At 45.2% G+C, this 16,291-nt stretch overlaps 1 protein-coding gene across 1 annotated transcript in view; it reads left to right on the top strand.

Moving 5' to 3' along the window:
- The window catches only part of LOC131278949 (anthrax toxin receptor-like), an 80,726-nt gene that overhangs the window by 19,744 nt on the left and 44,691 nt on the right, over positions 1-16,291 (top strand). The window contains exons 10-12 of the mRNA XM_071215578.1: positions 12,331-12,400; positions 13,308-13,386; positions 13,828-14,304. Of these exons, the coding sequence (XP_071071679.1) occupies positions 12,331-12,400; positions 13,308-13,386; positions 13,828-14,304 (626 nt within the window). The remainder of the gene's footprint in view (positions 1-12,330; positions 12,401-13,307; positions 13,387-13,827; positions 14,305-16,291) is intronic.

A 16,291-nucleotide genomic window follows, 5' to 3' on the forward strand; every position in this document is an offset into this window, starting at 1 on the left:
AGCTAGGGGTTTGTCAGTTTTATTGATCTCAAAGAACCAGCTTTTCGTTTTGTTGATTTTCTCTATTTTTTAATTCTCAATTTCATTTATTTCTGCTCTAATCTTTATTATTCCCTTCCTTCTGTTTGCTTTGGGAGTGGTTTGATGTTCTTTTTCTAGTTACTCCAGTTCAGCCTGTTCTGACTTTTGCTCTTTCTTCTTTTTAATATGTGTGTTTAGGGCTATAAATTTCCCCTCTCCAGACTGTCTTCAATGTATCGCATAACTTTTGATAAGTTGTGTTCTCATTTTCCTTTGTCTCAATATGTTTACTGACTTCACTTGCAATTTCTTCTTTTTTTTAAAGGACTCTTTTTTTTTTAAGATTTATTTTATTTATGTCTCTCCCCTTCTTCGCCCCCGTCTGCTCTCTGTGTCCACTGGCACCCTCGGTGGCACCTGGAAACTGCATCTCTTTTTTGTTATGTCATTTTACTGCATCAACTCTCCTTGTGTGTGGTGCCACTCCTGGGTGGGCTGTGCTTTTTTCATGCAGGGTGGCTCTCCTTGTGCATGGGGCACCCCCATGCAGGGCCGCCCTGCGTGGCATGGCACTCCTTGTGTGCAGCAGCTCTGTGCATGGGCCAGCTCACTGCATGTGTCAGGAGGCCCTGGGTATCGAACCCCGGACACTCCCATATGGTAGCCAGACACTTTATTGGTTGAGCCATGTCTGCTTCCCGCAATTTCTTCTTTGTCTCATTGAATATTTAGGAGTGTGTTGCTTAGCTTCCACACATTTGTGAATTTACCTAGTTCCTGTCTATTATTGATTTGAAGTTTCATTCCATTATGATCTGAGAAGGTGCTTTGTATAATTTCAGTCTCTTTGTATTTTTTGAGAAATGTATTCTGATCTACCATGTGGTCTATCCTGGAGAAAGATCCACGTGCCCTTGGGAAGAATTATAACCCACTGAGTTTGGGTGCAACATTCTGCATATGTCTGTTAGGCCTAACTCATATTGTTCAAGTTCTCTGTTTCCTTGTTGATCTTCTAACTGTTCAATCTAATGATATGACTAGTGTGCCAAAGTCTCCAACTGTTATGGTAGAGGTGTCTATTTCTCCCTTTAGTTTTGTCAGAGTTTGCCTCATGTATTTTGGGGCACCCTGGCTAGGTGCATAGACATTTATGACTGTTATTTCTTCCTGGTGGATTGTTCCTTATATTAATATATAATGGTCTTCTCTATCTCTTATAACTTTTTTTTGCAATTCAAGTCAGTTTTGTCCAATATAGCTACCTCTGCTGTTTTTTTGGTTACTATTTGTGTGAAGCAACTTTTTCCAACCTTTCACTTTCAGCTGGTTTGTATCCCTGGGTCTAAGGTGAAACTCTAGTAAGCAATATATGGATGGTTCTTTTTTAAAAATCCATTCTGTCAGCCTATATCTTTTGACTGGGGAGTTTAATCCATTCACATTCAATAATGCTAATGTACATACATTATTTACTTATAGCATTTTATTCTTTGGTTTTCATGTATCAAAGACTTGTTTTCATCTGTCTTTTTACTCTTTTGGTTATCCTTTCTGCTATTCCTTCTTCTATCCTGTTTTCCAAACCTCTCTCTCCTGTCTTTTCCTTTCAGGCTGAAACTCTTCCTTTAATATTTTCTGCAAAGGTGGATCCTTTTTGTTTTTTTAATGAATTCTCTTAGTTTCTATTTGTTTGTGAATGTTTTACACTGGCCTTCATATTTGAGGGACAATTTTGCTGCATAAAGGATTCTCAGCTGGCAGTTTTTCTCTTTCAGTATCCTATTTGTATCATATCATACTGCTGTCTTCTTGCCTCCATGGTTTCTGATGAGAAATCTGCACTAGGTCTTACTGGGTGTTCCTTGTATGTGATGATTTGCTTCTCCCTTGCTGCTCTCAGAACTTTCTCTGTATCTTTGACATTTGACATTCTGAGTAGTATGACTCTTGCAGTGGGTCTATTCAGATTTATTCTGATTGAGATACACTGAGCTTCTTGGACATGTAAGTTCATTTCTTTTGTGTGAGTTGGGAAATTTTCAGCTATTATATCCTCAAATATTCTTTCAGCCCCTTTTCCCTTCTTTTCTCCTTCTGGAATTCCCTTGACATGTATGTTGTTGCATTTCATGTTATCATTCAACTCCGAACCCCTGCTCTATTTTTTCCATTCTTTTCTTTCTTTCTTCTTTTTTCTCTTCAGTTTCAGCATTCTGTCTTCTATATGACTTATTCTTTCTCCAGTCATTTTGAATCTACTGTTGTATGCCTCTAATGTGGTTTTGATCTTACCTATTGTGTCTTTCATTCCCATGAGCTCTGTTACATTTCTGTACAGGTTTTTAAATTCTTCTTTGTGTTAGCTCAGTATCTTCTATTGTAATATTATTTTTATTTTTAAAGAAGCTTTGGATTACATAAATGTCACATAAAAATTATAGGGAATTCCCATATGTCCCATCCTCTCCCCCGTCCACATTTTCCCACCTTAACAACATCTTTCATTAGTGTGGTACATTCGTTACAATTGAAGAACACATACTGAAGCATTGCTACTACCCGTGGATTAAATTTACATTATAGTTTTTAACCTCTGTCCTGCACAATCTTATAGGTTATGACAAAATGTATAATGGCCTATACCAATCACTGCAGTGTCATGCAGAATAATTACAATGTCCTGAAAATACCCGGTATTGCACCTATTTTCCCTCTCTGTCCCTTCAGAAACTCTGGTGGCCACTGATTAGTGTTTTCTCGATATTCTTTATCTCTTTGGATGCCTTGTCTTTCAAGTCATTAATTTGATTTTGGAAATTTGTGTTCATCACATTGATTAATTGTCTCAAATCTTCTGTCCCTTCTGGAGTTTTGATATATTCCTTTTCTTGGGCCATTTCTAACATTTTCTTACTAATGGCTTGTAATTTTTGATATCCAGGCATCTGATTAGGGTGGTGAGTTTACTCAGATGCTAAATTTTTTTCCTCTTTCATAGGGCTTTAGTGGCAAGAGGCTATGTGTTACTGCTATTCTTTGATTTTTGGTTCAATCTGTTCTGAGTCTCTGGGATTGTCCTGGTTAGTTGATCAAATTGGGCTATGAACCCAGTAATGGGGAGCAGACCTGCTTCCTAGGGCTTTGTGGAGGGAGATTGCAAAGGCCAGAAAAAGCCTCTCTTTCTTATTTAATTTTAATTTTCTCACATGCAAATCCTTGGTCACCCAGCAGATGGCGATCTTTGGTAACCCTCTTTCAATGCCCAGTTGAAGTGTGTTGCTGCAACATCGACTGGATCATTGTGACAAAGTTTCCTGTCTGGAGGCTAATAGCTTTGTAATTGACACTTTCTCAGGGGCAGTTCTCCAAACTTTGCTGGCTGCCCCCTCTCATTTCCCAGGTGGGAAGTAATTTCTCTCCTTTTTGTGACCTCAAAAACCAGTCCTGGTCAGTAGAGAGGGAGATTGAGAGAGTTGGATCTCTTTAATCTCTTGCTAGCTCTTAAGACAAACAATGGTGTGGCTCCATCTGGCTTGGAAGGGCCCATGGAACACAGCAGACCAAATTTGTGGGTCAAAAGCTGGGTCAGCCTTAGGCTGTGTCCTTCTCTCACTTTTTCTGGGGAGGTAGATCCCTAGGGCCCCATTTGTAGCCATCAATCCAGAGGCCTGAGAATTCAAAAGTTTTTATATTGTGGGGGAAGGTGCTGGCATTTGTAGCTATGGCTTTTAATGCATAGTTTTGTAGACACAATTATTTTCCCTTGCCCCTTTCTCTTCTGGGCAGTGTCCAGCCATCCCCTGGTGTCCTAAACCCTAGAAGATTATTTTCCCAAGCTGTTTATGTCTGCCGTCTAGATATTTTTTAAGGAAAGAAGAGAGTCCAGTGTGTTTTTAGTCAGCCATCTTTCTGGAAGTTCTAATGTATTTTTAAAAATATTATTTATTATTATTGTTATAATTATTTATTTATCAGTTGTATTGGTGTATATCATTCATACATGAACACACATAAACAGTGTGTAGTAAAAGTTGTGAACTTACAAAACAAACATGTATGACATTATACAGAGTCCCATATATCACCCCAACCCATGTATCACCCCACCCCACATCTTGCATTTTTCTGAAATATTTGTTACAAATTATGAGAGTATCATCAAAATATTACTACTAACCATAGTCCATATCTTATATTTGGTGTATTTCCCACCAAACCCACCTTATTATTATTATTATTATTTTAATTTAATAAACTGCTTTTGTCTGTTATTTTTATTTTATTTTTATTCCCCCCCCTTATGGCTTTTTGCATACTGTCTGCTCTCTGTGTCCATATGCTGCACATTCTTCTGGGTTTGTATGTATTTATTTTATTTCCCCTCCCCCCTTGTGGATTGCTTGCTGTCTGCTCTCTGTGTCCATTTGCTGCACGTTCTTCTGTGTTTTTGCTTGTCTTCCTTTATTTTTTTGTTGTGTCATCTTGCTGAGTCAGCTCTCCACACTGCTTGTGGGCTGGGTGGCTCTCCGCAGCATGCAGGTGAGACTGCCTTCACAAGGAGGCCCCAGAATGTGAACCCAGGGCCTCCCATATGGTAGATTGGAGCACAACTATTGTGCCACAGCCACTTCCCCCTATTATTATTTTTTAATATATATTTATTACAGGAGTTGTGCACCTATAAAACAATCATGTGTATGTGTAAAATTGCCATACAACAGCCCTTCACCAACACACCACACCATAGTGAAACATTTGTTACAGATTATGAGATAATATCATTACACCATTACCACCAACTATGGTCCATAGTGTACATTTGGCACACTTTTTCCATATTCCTTCATGATCAACATAGTAATCTTTGGCATAGATGCAAGAATATTACATTATTCCTGCTAACCACAGTCCATAGGTCACACCAGTTGTATTTATTCCGTGCTTCTCCACATTTCCACCACCCTGTAATAGTGATGTACATCTGTTCTTGCTCACAGAAGGACACTCTTTCATCTGTACCATCAACCACAATTCTCTTTCACCTGTGGGTTCACTGTGTTATTTAGTCCCTAGATTAAGCTCTAGCTTTCTTTCAATTGACATTTACATCCCTGGATCACCCTTTCCAGCCACATTCCCATTTATAAACCAGCTGTTATTCACTATAATATGTTACCATCAACTCTGTCCATTTCCATGCTTTAACGGTCAAGTTAATTAAAAATTCTACATACGTTAAGCATCAGTACTCCTTCTCAGACCTCCTCATAACTCCTGATAACCTGTCCTCTAGGGTTTAACTCCATGAATTTATTCTTCATATTTCATTCATATTAGTGAGACCATGCAAGATTTGTCCGTTTGTGTCTGGCTTACTTCACTTAGCATAATGTCTTCAAGATTCATCCATATTATCATTGGTGTCCCAATTTCATTTCTTCTTAATGCAGCATAGTATTCCATCATATGTATATACCACATTTTGTTTGCCATTCATTGGCTGTTGGAAACTTGGGTTATTTCCATCTTTTGGCAATTGTGAATAATGCTGCTATGAACATCGGTGTGCCACGTGTTCTTCTGTTTGTGCCACAGACTTCAGTTCTTCTGGATATATTCCTAGTAAAGGAATTACTGGATCATATGGTGGTTCTATATGTAACTTCCTAAGGAAGAGCCAAACTGTCTTCCACAGAGGCTGCACCATTTACAACCCCACCAACAGTGAAGGAGTGTTCCTATTTCTCCACATCTTTTGCAGCACTTGTTTTGTTTTGTTTTTTAAATTATGGCGATTTTATGTGGTGTAAGATGAGATCTCATTGTCGTTTTGATTTACATTTCTCTAGTAGCTAGTGATATGGAACACTTTTTCATGTGCTTTTTGGCCATTTGTATTTCCTCTTTGGAGAAAAGTCCATCTAAATCTTTTGCCCATTGTTAAGTTGGATTGTTTGGTTTTTTATTGTTGTTATATGCTCTCTTTTATTTAGAATGGAAATCAAGCCCTTATCAGATATGTGGTTTCCAAATATTTTCTCCCATTTAGTCAGATGCCTTTTCACCTTCTTGATGAAGTCGTTTGCATCACAGACGTGTTTGAGTTTGAGGAGGTCCCATATATCCATGTTTTCTTTTGTGGCTCATGCTTTTGGTATAAGGTTTAAGAATCTACCACCTACCACCAGGTCTTGAAGATGTTTTCCTACATATTCTTTTAGGAGCCTTATGGTTCTTGCATTTATATTTAGGTCTTTAATCCATTTTGAGTTAATTTTTGTATAAGACATGAGATAAGGGTTCCTTTTCTTTCTTTTGACTATGGATATCTAATTCTCCCAGCACCATTTGTTAAATAGACTGCTCTGCCCCAGCTGGGTGGGTTGGATAGGCTTGCCAAAAATTACTTGACCATAGATATGAGGGTCTACTTCCAAACCATCAGTTTGGATTCATGGGTATATGTGTCTGTCTTTATGCCAGTACCATGCTTTTTTTTTTTTTTTTAACCATTGTAGCTATGTAATGTGATTTAAAATCTGGAAGAGAGGGTCCTCCAGCTTTGCTTTTCCTTTTCAAGATGTTTCTGCCTAATCGGAACCCCATTACCCTACCAAATAAATTCAATAATTGTGTTTTCCATATGTTTAAAAAATGCTGGTGAAATTTGTATTGGGATTGCATTGACTGTATATCAAATTGTGTAGAATTGATGTCTTAATGATATTTAGTCTTCCAATATATGAGCTTGGAATATTCTACCATTTATTTAGGTCTTTTTAAAAATTTCTTTTGACAATGCATTGTAGTTTTTTGAATGCAAGGGCTCTACATCCTTGGTTAAAATTATTTTTATATATCTGATTCTTTTAATCACTAATGTAAATGAAATTTTTTTCCTGACTTCCTCCTCAGACTGCACATTATTAGCATATAGAAACATCACTGATGTTTTTGTGCATTGCGGTTGCTTATTGGTATAGCATGCTGATTGATTTTCTTGTGCTGAACCACCCTTGCATCCCTGGTATAAAACCCACTTTATCATGATGAATAAGTTTTTAAATATGTTGTTGGATTCAATTAGCAAGTATTTTGTTGAGGATTTCTGTACCTGTATTCATTAGGGAAATGGGTCTGCAATTAAAAAAATTTTTGTAATATCTACATCTGGCTTTGGTATTAGGGTGATATTGGCTTCATAGAATGAGTTTGGTAGCGTTCCTTCTTATTCCATTTTTTGGAAAGAGCTTAAGTAAGATTGGTATTAATCATCTTTGAATGCTTGGTAGAACTCACCTGTGAAACCATCTGGTCCTGGGCTTGTCATTTGGGGAGTTGTTTGATGACTGTTTCAATCTCTTTACCTGTGATTGGTTTGTCAAGGTCTTCTATATCTTCTAGGGTCAGTGTAGGTTGTTCATACATTCCTGGGAATTTTTCCATTTCATCTACATTGTCTAGTTTTTTGGTGTACAGTTGTTCATAGAATCCTCTTACGATATCTTTTATTTCTGTGGGATCAGTAGTAATGTCCCCATTTTCATTTTTTATTTCATTTATTTGCATCTTCACTCTTTTTTTCCTTGTCAGTCTAGCTAAGGGTTTTTTGATTTTGTTAATCTTCTCAAAGAACCAATTATGAGTTTTGTTAATTTTCTCTATTGCTTTTTGTTCTCCATTTCATTTATTTCTCTTCTGATATTTGTTATTTCATTACTTCTACTTCCTTTGGGATTAGTTTGCTGTTGTTTTATTCTTCTTGATTTTAGCTCTTTCTTCTTTTTTAGTATAAGCATTGAGTGCCATCAATTTCCCTTTCAACACTGCCTTCACTGCTTCTCATATGTTCTGATATGTTGTGCTCTTGTTTTCTTTTGTTTTGAGATATTTATTGATTTCTATTGAAATTTCTTCTTTGGCCCACTGATTATATAAGAGTGTGTTGTTTAATTTCCATATATTTGTGAATGTACCCTTTTTCCACCTCTTGCTGATTTTCAGCTTTATTCCATTAAGATCAGAGAAGGTGCATTGTATAATTTCTATCTTGTTGAATGTATTGAGATCTGCTTTTGCAGAGTTAACATGGCAGCTACTGGGTGCTTTCCAACTTGAACAGGTTCAAACTTTAACTGTTTTTAGGGTTATATTTTACCCAGCCGTGTTTACTAATCATTACGTGAATTCAGGGGCCAACTATCTCTTCCTCCCCCATTTTTGGGAAATGGAGCTTCCAACTCCAGCCATGGAATAGCCCTTGAGGCAGCTTCTCCACCAGTGGAGAATGGACACTGGCCTCCATAGTGTAGAGTGCTCTACTCATGAATCTTCTCTGCAGATGGTAGGTCTCCTCCTTCCATTCTTTCAAGGATGTTGCAGGATGCTCATCTGGTCTCCTAGGGTCCCCAAGCAGGTGCTTTACATAGTTCTGGGAGATCACCAACTGCCTTGTAGGATGAGCTAACTCTCAAAGCACCCTTCTCTGCTGCCATCTTGCACGTCCCTCTGCTGCCATCTTGCACCTCCTCCCTCTAATGTATTTTTTTTCTAATTTTTCATACTTTATTCCCTGTATGAATAGGTTAAGAAAGTAGAATTTCCCCAAGCACTGATTTATAGATAATGTGAAAAAGCAGCACACAAAACAAAACATTCAGTTTCACAGATAGTTACATTTAATGATCACTTTAAATGCAATTTCAACTCTCATTTTAAGCTAAGTGCAATAATAATTTAATACAAGATAGTTAAATACACACACAACCTGTATATCCTGAACTACAAGTGGTTTCCATGGCCACATATGCTTTTAGGCAAGTACACATTTCCACAATGAACAAGTACTAACAAATATATTAATAAAACACTACCCCAAATGCTTATCCTGCCATCAGCTTTTTAAGCAATGACATTCATGCTACTGAAAGCATTTCTTTTTAGAAGATTTAAACTGACTTGGGAAACTCAGTTGTAAAGCTTGACAAACAGAATGTATAAACCCCAAAGATTTTAAATAAAGAAAGCCTACCAACACTGAGGCATTTACATGAAACTTAGTTTCTCAAAAAACAAAACACTCTTGCTATCTGAAGAAAATTAAAACAAATGACCACTTAAGACACTTAAGCATTCTCTAAAAATACTGTATTTTCCTATATCATCATCTACTTAAGAGAAACACAAACCAGTTCACTTCATTAGTAATATCAGAGTTTTGTCTAGAAACTTAAGAAAATATAAAAAACATGTCTCAGCCATCACAGGATCAAAGGTGCCATTTACTCGTCACATATAAAACAGCTACAATATAGCCTACAATGACAAAAAAGGACACCTAACACATAAGTACTACTTCATCATCTAGTCAAAAGTCAGAAGGAATTACATGAATTGCAAGGTCCTTTAACTTATATATGATCATTAAAACCCAATGGCAATATAAAGACAGGCAATTAAAGACTCAAAAGCTCTAAAATTGAAGACAGGAAAATAAAGGCTGAAGCCTGTATGTTTCTCCAGCTTTCATTTTCATAGTTAGATATCCGGACCTTACTATAGGAAATAGGCAGTTACTATATATATTTGACCCAGAAGATAAGGAAGCTTTAAGAAGTACAAAAAGGATCAAGATCCATAGTTTGTGTGATCAAATGCTTTTCTAGCTTGTTTCCATTCTTCATTCATAGTAAGTCTTTAACCCTAGCAAACTTCCTTGGGTCCTTTCGAATCAAGAAGATGATATCTTCAACTTGTACTCGACCTTGTCTTCCAATTGACATTGCCTTGTGAGTCATCTCAGTGATGACCTCTATGACAAGGTCTTCAAGAATATCCACTGACTCAGTATAAGGATTCTGGTCATCCCCAAATCCATACATCATACACTGTAGTTCCTTAGAAAAAAGTCTCTTTCTATTACCCTGTCCACCTTCTGCACCTCCTCCAATTTCTTCATTTTCTTCCTCAAATGTGGGGTCTTCCTCTTCATCTTTCTATTTTTAATTTCATCCATTGTGTCTTTAATTTGCGTATGCTCTGTTACTTTTCTTTGCAGTCTCAAATTGGTCTTTATGCTCACTCAGTGTCTTCTTAATACTCTTTATCCCTTTAGTCATATTTTCTTTCAATTCTTTGAAGTGATTTAGGAGTGTTGCATGATTATCATTCATTAATTTTCTTAAATCCTGTATATCTCCAGGATATTTGGTCGGTTCCTTTGGCTGGGCCATCTCTTCCTGCTTCCTAATATGGCTTGTAATTTTTTGCTCATGTCTAGGCATCTGAATATGTCAATCAATTTGCTCTGATAGTCAATTTCTTCTGTTGCCTGTTTCCTGCCTCCCCCCCCCCCCCCCGCCCCAGCTCTTCTTTGATACTTGGTTCACCTTATTCTGAGTCTTTAAAAGTACCCAGCTTAAATTACCAAAACTGGGCCAGGGATTCACTAATGGTGTGCAGATTTTCTCCCAAGAATTGGGGTTAAGAGAGTCCTTAAAGCAGTTTTTGTCCATGCAATTTCCAGACCAGCCAGCGCATGGTGTTTCTTGGAAAACCTGTCCGTGGAAGTGTTTCTTTCAATCTCTACTTTCCTGTGTGGTGCAGTCAGAGCTGAAATTCACAGCAGGATTTGCTGGCTGAATTCATGGAAGAGAAGCCTTCTGATGCCCCTTCCCTTTTCCCTTGAAACAGCTGACAGGGAGGAGGACATCTGTTCCCCCCCCCATTGGGCTGCAGGGAGCCAGGGCTTTTACCCCAGCTTAATATCTTGGGATGGGGGAGGGGAGCCCTTCCCAGCCATGGTGGGCATTTGATAGCTCAGGTTTGTTGTTTTGGGTTCTTCATCTCTCTGTCCCTTGCCCTCCTGGGAGTTGCATAGCACTGTCCTGGTCTGTTGACTCCCAAAGCAGGTCCCTAGGACAGCTTTTGGCCCTTTCTCCATTGTTTTTGTGAGAGAGTTGAGCCCTGCCTGCCTACTCCAATGCCATCTTCCTGGAACTCAACTAGCCTAGTTGAAATGAAAACATTCCACAAGAGCCAACCCTGTGAGGTGGCAGACCCAGCCTCCATCCTGCAGAGAGACAGTGGATGCTGCTGCTCACCCTCCTTCCCAGGTGCAGCTGGGCCCGGGCCTTGGAAAGCAAAGGTCCTGCTCCTCCAGCTTGGGGGATGACTGTAATGACAAGCCCCACTCAGAGGGCTTCTTTGCAGTGCCCTTCACCCCAGTCCAGGGGCCAGTGAGTGTGCAGGCTGCAGACTGAGAGGTGCTCCTACAGCTGTGGGCCTGCACTCAGCCTCCTGTGCCCCAGTCCCAAACCCCACAGTAACCGAAGGCTAAAGGAAAGCCAAAGCATCCAAAATCCCCTCCCATGTCAGGCTTCCCCATTGCAGGAAAGGGCACCCCTAGCCACTCAGTCCTCTCCTCCAAAGCTCACGGCCCCCTCGTGCCTTTTTGCTTCCCCTGCATCCAGCCACCAAAAGTCCTGCTGCCTTCAAGTCCACACCACCCCGGCATCTGTCAGGCCCTGGCACACTCGCTGTCCTTGGATAAAGCCCATGCTGCCCGTCCTGCTCACTCCCTTCCTCCCTGCACAAGCACGAGTAGTTCTGACCTCAGGACCTTGGCACAGGCCCCTCCACAGCCTGGAAGATTCCTCCCTCAGACCTCTCCCTGATGGCTTCCTCACCTGTTGGGGCTCAAAGCAAGCATTGCGTCCTTGGAAAGGCCTGATTTTTAGTGAAGGTTCAACAGCATACAATCATTGTGAGAATCGTAGAATGAACTTGAAATACTCATTACCTGCTGTCAGTAATGGCACACCCATGCCAAGCTGGTGACATCAGTATCCCCGCTGCCGCTTATTCGAAGCAAATCCCGGACATCACGTCAGTTCATCTGCAAATATCGTAATGTCTCCAAACGAGAAATTGTACCTGTAAAAGATGATCCAGGCCACCCGTTCTGAGAGGATGTCCCTTCACTTCCTTGCTCTGTGCCTTCCCCATTTTCATTGTCATGCACTTCACACTCCCTGACATTTATTTTGTTCATGGTTATATTTTATGGGATTGCCTCCCCATCCAGTCACGAGAATGTTCCTGCCCTGAGAACGTCTCTCTGCCTGCCTTGTTTCTGTTAAATACCATCGGCTGCCCAGTGCCAGGGATCCCACAATTTCTCAGAGTAGACGATGGCTGAAGGAGAGGCTGGCCACCTGCCAGGGTCCACTTGTCTGGCCGAGGGCAGCAGGAGGTGGTGGATGGATGGACATGCACTGACCTTCTGCTGTGGGTTTTCTCTTTTAGATAAAGCAGCAAGCTCTTCTGAAGACAATGTCATAACTTGTCCTGGAGTAGAACCTCAGATACTTGGAAAGTAAGTGACCCGACCTGGGGACCCTCGTGGCAGGAGACCAGGTGGGCAGTGGTTTAGTGGTCTTGGGTGAGGACACCCTCGGCCGGGGCACCCGGGGAGCCCTCTGTACCTACCCTGATGGGTGGTCCTGGGGGTGGGCAGGGATCCGTGTGGCCCAGCTCTGCTGAGGACGGCAGGAGGTGGAGGGTGCCTGCCTTAGTTTCCCCACTTCTGGGACATCTAGCAAGCCATGGGTTGTCTTGACAAGAGTGATTTCTTGGCTGCCAGTGTTGGGGCTGGAAGCTGACTCCCTCCAGGGTGGGCAGCGCTCTGGTGCTGGCAGCCGGCAATCCTGGGGTCCCGTGGCTCCCCCACCACACGGCCATGTGCTCTCCTCTCTCTGCCGGTTCCCAAGGACTTCCAGCATCTTCTCCTCCAAGTGGCTTTCCCTTGAAAGCCCCCAGTCACTGCACTAAGGGCAGTCTCATTCCCCTGACCGCAGCATAACGATGTCCTCAGAAGTTCCACTGACTCTGGGTTACACCCCAGGACTGGGTGCAGGTCGTGAACATGGTTTTTTCTGGGGCACACGCTTCAGCCCATCCGGTTCCAAAGGGCTCCTGCCACTCGCCAGAGCTGAGCCCACGTGCCCTGTCCACACGGAGGAGCCCAGGGAGCCCCCCCATTGCTGCCACTCATGTGGCTCATGGCCACACGGTGCACAGATGATGCCGGGCTCCTGGGGCCGGCCGTGTCCCTCGGGGCCTCTGCGCCAGGCCGACCTCGTGCCCTGGGGAAGGACAGCTCACCCCGTTCTCTCCACTACCCCAGTGCCTTGCTGGCAAAGTCACTGCACCCAGAAGCTGGGGGCCAAGGTTCAGCCATGGGGAGACCTGGCTGTCACCGGCCCACCCCCTCCATGCTTTAGGCCCATCTTCGTTGAAATCAGCCTCAACAAAGGCATAACCTTCATCACCAACAACCTCAAATTCAGAGGAAAGGATTGCGTGAGTACTGGGTGGGGGCACCCCCGTCACGGGGCCCATCGGCCCAGCCCTGATGCAGACACACTGGGGGGCACCTGGCAGCCAGGGTGAGTGGGTGGGGCAGGGGTCCACCAAGACCAGAGTCCAGGCCTGTGGCTCCCCTGGCTGTGTGGGCCCCAGGGCCCACCCCTCCAGGTCGGGGTTCAGGCAGGGGGATGGGGCAGCCTCCGCCACACGTGGCGTCTGTGGCCCTGGGTGCTGCCGAGGTGGTCTGGGCATCTGGCCATGGACTCCTGGCCCCCCTGGGGTCCCCCAAGGTGAAGCGCCTGAGGAGAGGAGGAGGCTGGGGGTGGAATGCCAGGGGATGGGAGCTGGGAGTGGGCCACCCAGCCCCAGCCCAGCCCTCGGCCACACCTGTTCTCTGGCAGCCAAGGCTGGATGGTGACGGTGGCCTTTCCACAGGGGGAGAATCCTGCTGCCAAAACCACCGAGGACAAGGCAGGGAACCCAAGCAAGGTCAACAGCCAGCGCCCCATTGAGCAAACCCCTGAGAAAGCCCCTGAGATGCCCCAGGAGGCCCCCCCAAAAAACCTCCCTGGAAAGGTCCCCAAGCAGGCCCCTGGAAAGCCTCCTGAGAAGCCCCCTGCAAAGCTCTTCAAGCGTCTTGCAGCCACAGCCCTCGAGAGGCTTTCCAAGTACCGCAGTGGTGATGCGGACAGCAGCGATGAGCGCACTGACCAGGAGGGGACCCCCGAGGGCGAGGGCGGTGGTGAGGAGGCGGAGCCCCGTGGCTTGGAGATACCCTTACCACCACTTGTTGAAAGCTTCATCAGCACCGGCAGCAGCAGCAGCGACTTCCCCTGGATCCCCGTGGTGGCTGGCGCAGCTGCCCTGCTCTTCCTCCTGTTGCTGTGCTGCTTCTTCTACCTGTGCTGTTGGGTGAGTGCCCCTGCTATGTGAGCAGGCAGGTGAGTGCCCCTGCTATGTGAGCAGGCAGGTGAGTGCCCCTGCTGCATGAGCAGGCAGGTGAGTGCCCCTGCTATGTGAGCAGACAGGTGAGTGCCCCTGCTATGTGAGCAGGCAGGTGAGTGCCCCTGCTATGTGAGCAGGCAGGTGAGTGCCCTGCTATGTGAGCAGGCAGGTGAGTGCCCCTGCTACGTGAGCAGGCAGGTGAGTGCCCCTGCTACGTGAGCAGGCAGGTGAGTGCCCTGCTATGTGAGCAGGCAGGTTAGTGCCCTGCTACGTGAGCAGGCAGGTGAGTGCCCCTGCTGCCTGAGCAGGCACCTGAGTGCCCCTGCTGCCTGAGCAGGCAGGTCAGTGCCCCTGCTGCCTGAGCAGGAAGGTGAGTGCCCCTGCTATGTGAGCAGGCAGGTGAGTGCCCCTGCTTCGTGAGCAGGCAGGTGAGTGCCCCTGCTTCGTGAGCAGACAGATGAGTGCCCCTGCTATGTGAGCAGGCAGGTGAGTGCCCCTGCTATGTGAGCAGGCAGGTGAGTGCCCCTGCTATGTGAGCAGGCAGGTGAGTGCCCCTACTGACTGAGCAGGCACCTGAGTGCCCCTGCTGCCTGAGCAGGCAGGTGAGTGCCCCTGCTATGTGAGCAGGCAGGTGAGTGCCCCTGCTTCGTGAGCAGGCAGGTGAGTGCCCCTGCTATGTGAGCAGACAGGTGAGTGCCCCTGCTATGTGAGCAGGCAGGTGAGTGCCCTGCTACGTGAGCAGGCAGGTGAGTGCCCCTGCTGCCTGAGCAGGCACCTGAGTGCCCCTGCTGCCTGAGCAGGCACGTGAGTGCCCCTGCTATGTGAGCAGGAAGGTGAGTCCCCTGCTACTTGAGCAGGCAGGTGAGTGCCCCTACTGCCTGAGCAGGCACCTGAGTGCCCCTGCTGCCTGAGCAGGCAGGTGAGTGCCCCTGCTGCCTGAGCAGGCAGGTGAGTGCCCTGCTATGTGAGCAGGCAGGTGAGTGCCCCTGCTTCATGAGCAGGCAGGTGAGTGCCCCTGCTATGTGAGCAGGCAGGTGAGTGCCCCTGCTTCATGAGCAGGCAGGTGAGTGCCCCTGCTATGTGAGCAGGCAGGTGAGTGCCCCTGCTTCATGAGCAGGCAGGTGAGTGCCCTGCTACATGAGCAGGCAGGTGAGTGCCCCTACTGCCTGAGCAGGCACCTGAGTGCCCCTGCTGCCTGAGCAGGCAGGTGAGTGCCCCTGCTGCCTGAGCAGGCAGGTGAGTGCCCTGCCAAGTGAACAAGCAGGTGAGCGCCCCTGCTATGGTTGCATCTCCCAAGACTGACCAAGGCTCAGGCTCCGTCCCCCCTGGAGCCTAGAGGTACACTGGCCTCCTGCCCCACCTGCCATGGGGTGCTCACAGGGAGGCTGTGCATGCTGGGCCAGGCTGCTCCAGTGCCCACGGCCTTTCTAGAGGTGACCAGAGGCAAGTGTGCAGCAGGGCAGCAGGAAGACAGAGAGGAGTGCTCCTGGGCTAGGAAGGAGGGGACTTCGAGGGGCTGGAGGACCTTCCCGAGGGCTGCAGGGAGGAGGAGGAGAAGGGGGGGCAGAGAAGGAGCAGGCAGGTCCCTGCCCAGGGAGCGCTCAAGGGAAAGCCTGTGGGGACCATCCCACTAAGGGCTCTCGGCTTGGGGTGGCCTCAGCCTGTCTGGCCTGCCCCAGCCCTCCAGGGAGGGGCAGTGTCCCTGTAAGAAAGGAGGAAACTGAGGCTCAGAGGCAGCCATGCCGGCCACAGCCCTGCAGGCATCAGTCTGTGCCCCGCGGCTCTGAGCAGGGTCCCCACCTCTCCCAGGGGCTGAGGCTGAGCCCAAACCACACCTTCCAGCACAGGTTATGTCTTTTTTTAAAATATTTAATTTTAAAGAAGCTTTATATTACATAAATGCTACATAAAAAATATATACATAAGGGATTCCCATAAACCTCACCGTCTCCCC

The sequence above is a fragment of the Dasypus novemcinctus genome, chromosome 6, assembly GCF_030445035.2.
Source record: "Dasypus novemcinctus isolate mDasNov1 chromosome 6, mDasNov1.1.hap2, whole genome shotgun sequence".
NCBI lineage: Eukaryota > Metazoa > Chordata > Mammalia > Cingulata > Dasypodidae > Dasypus > Dasypus novemcinctus.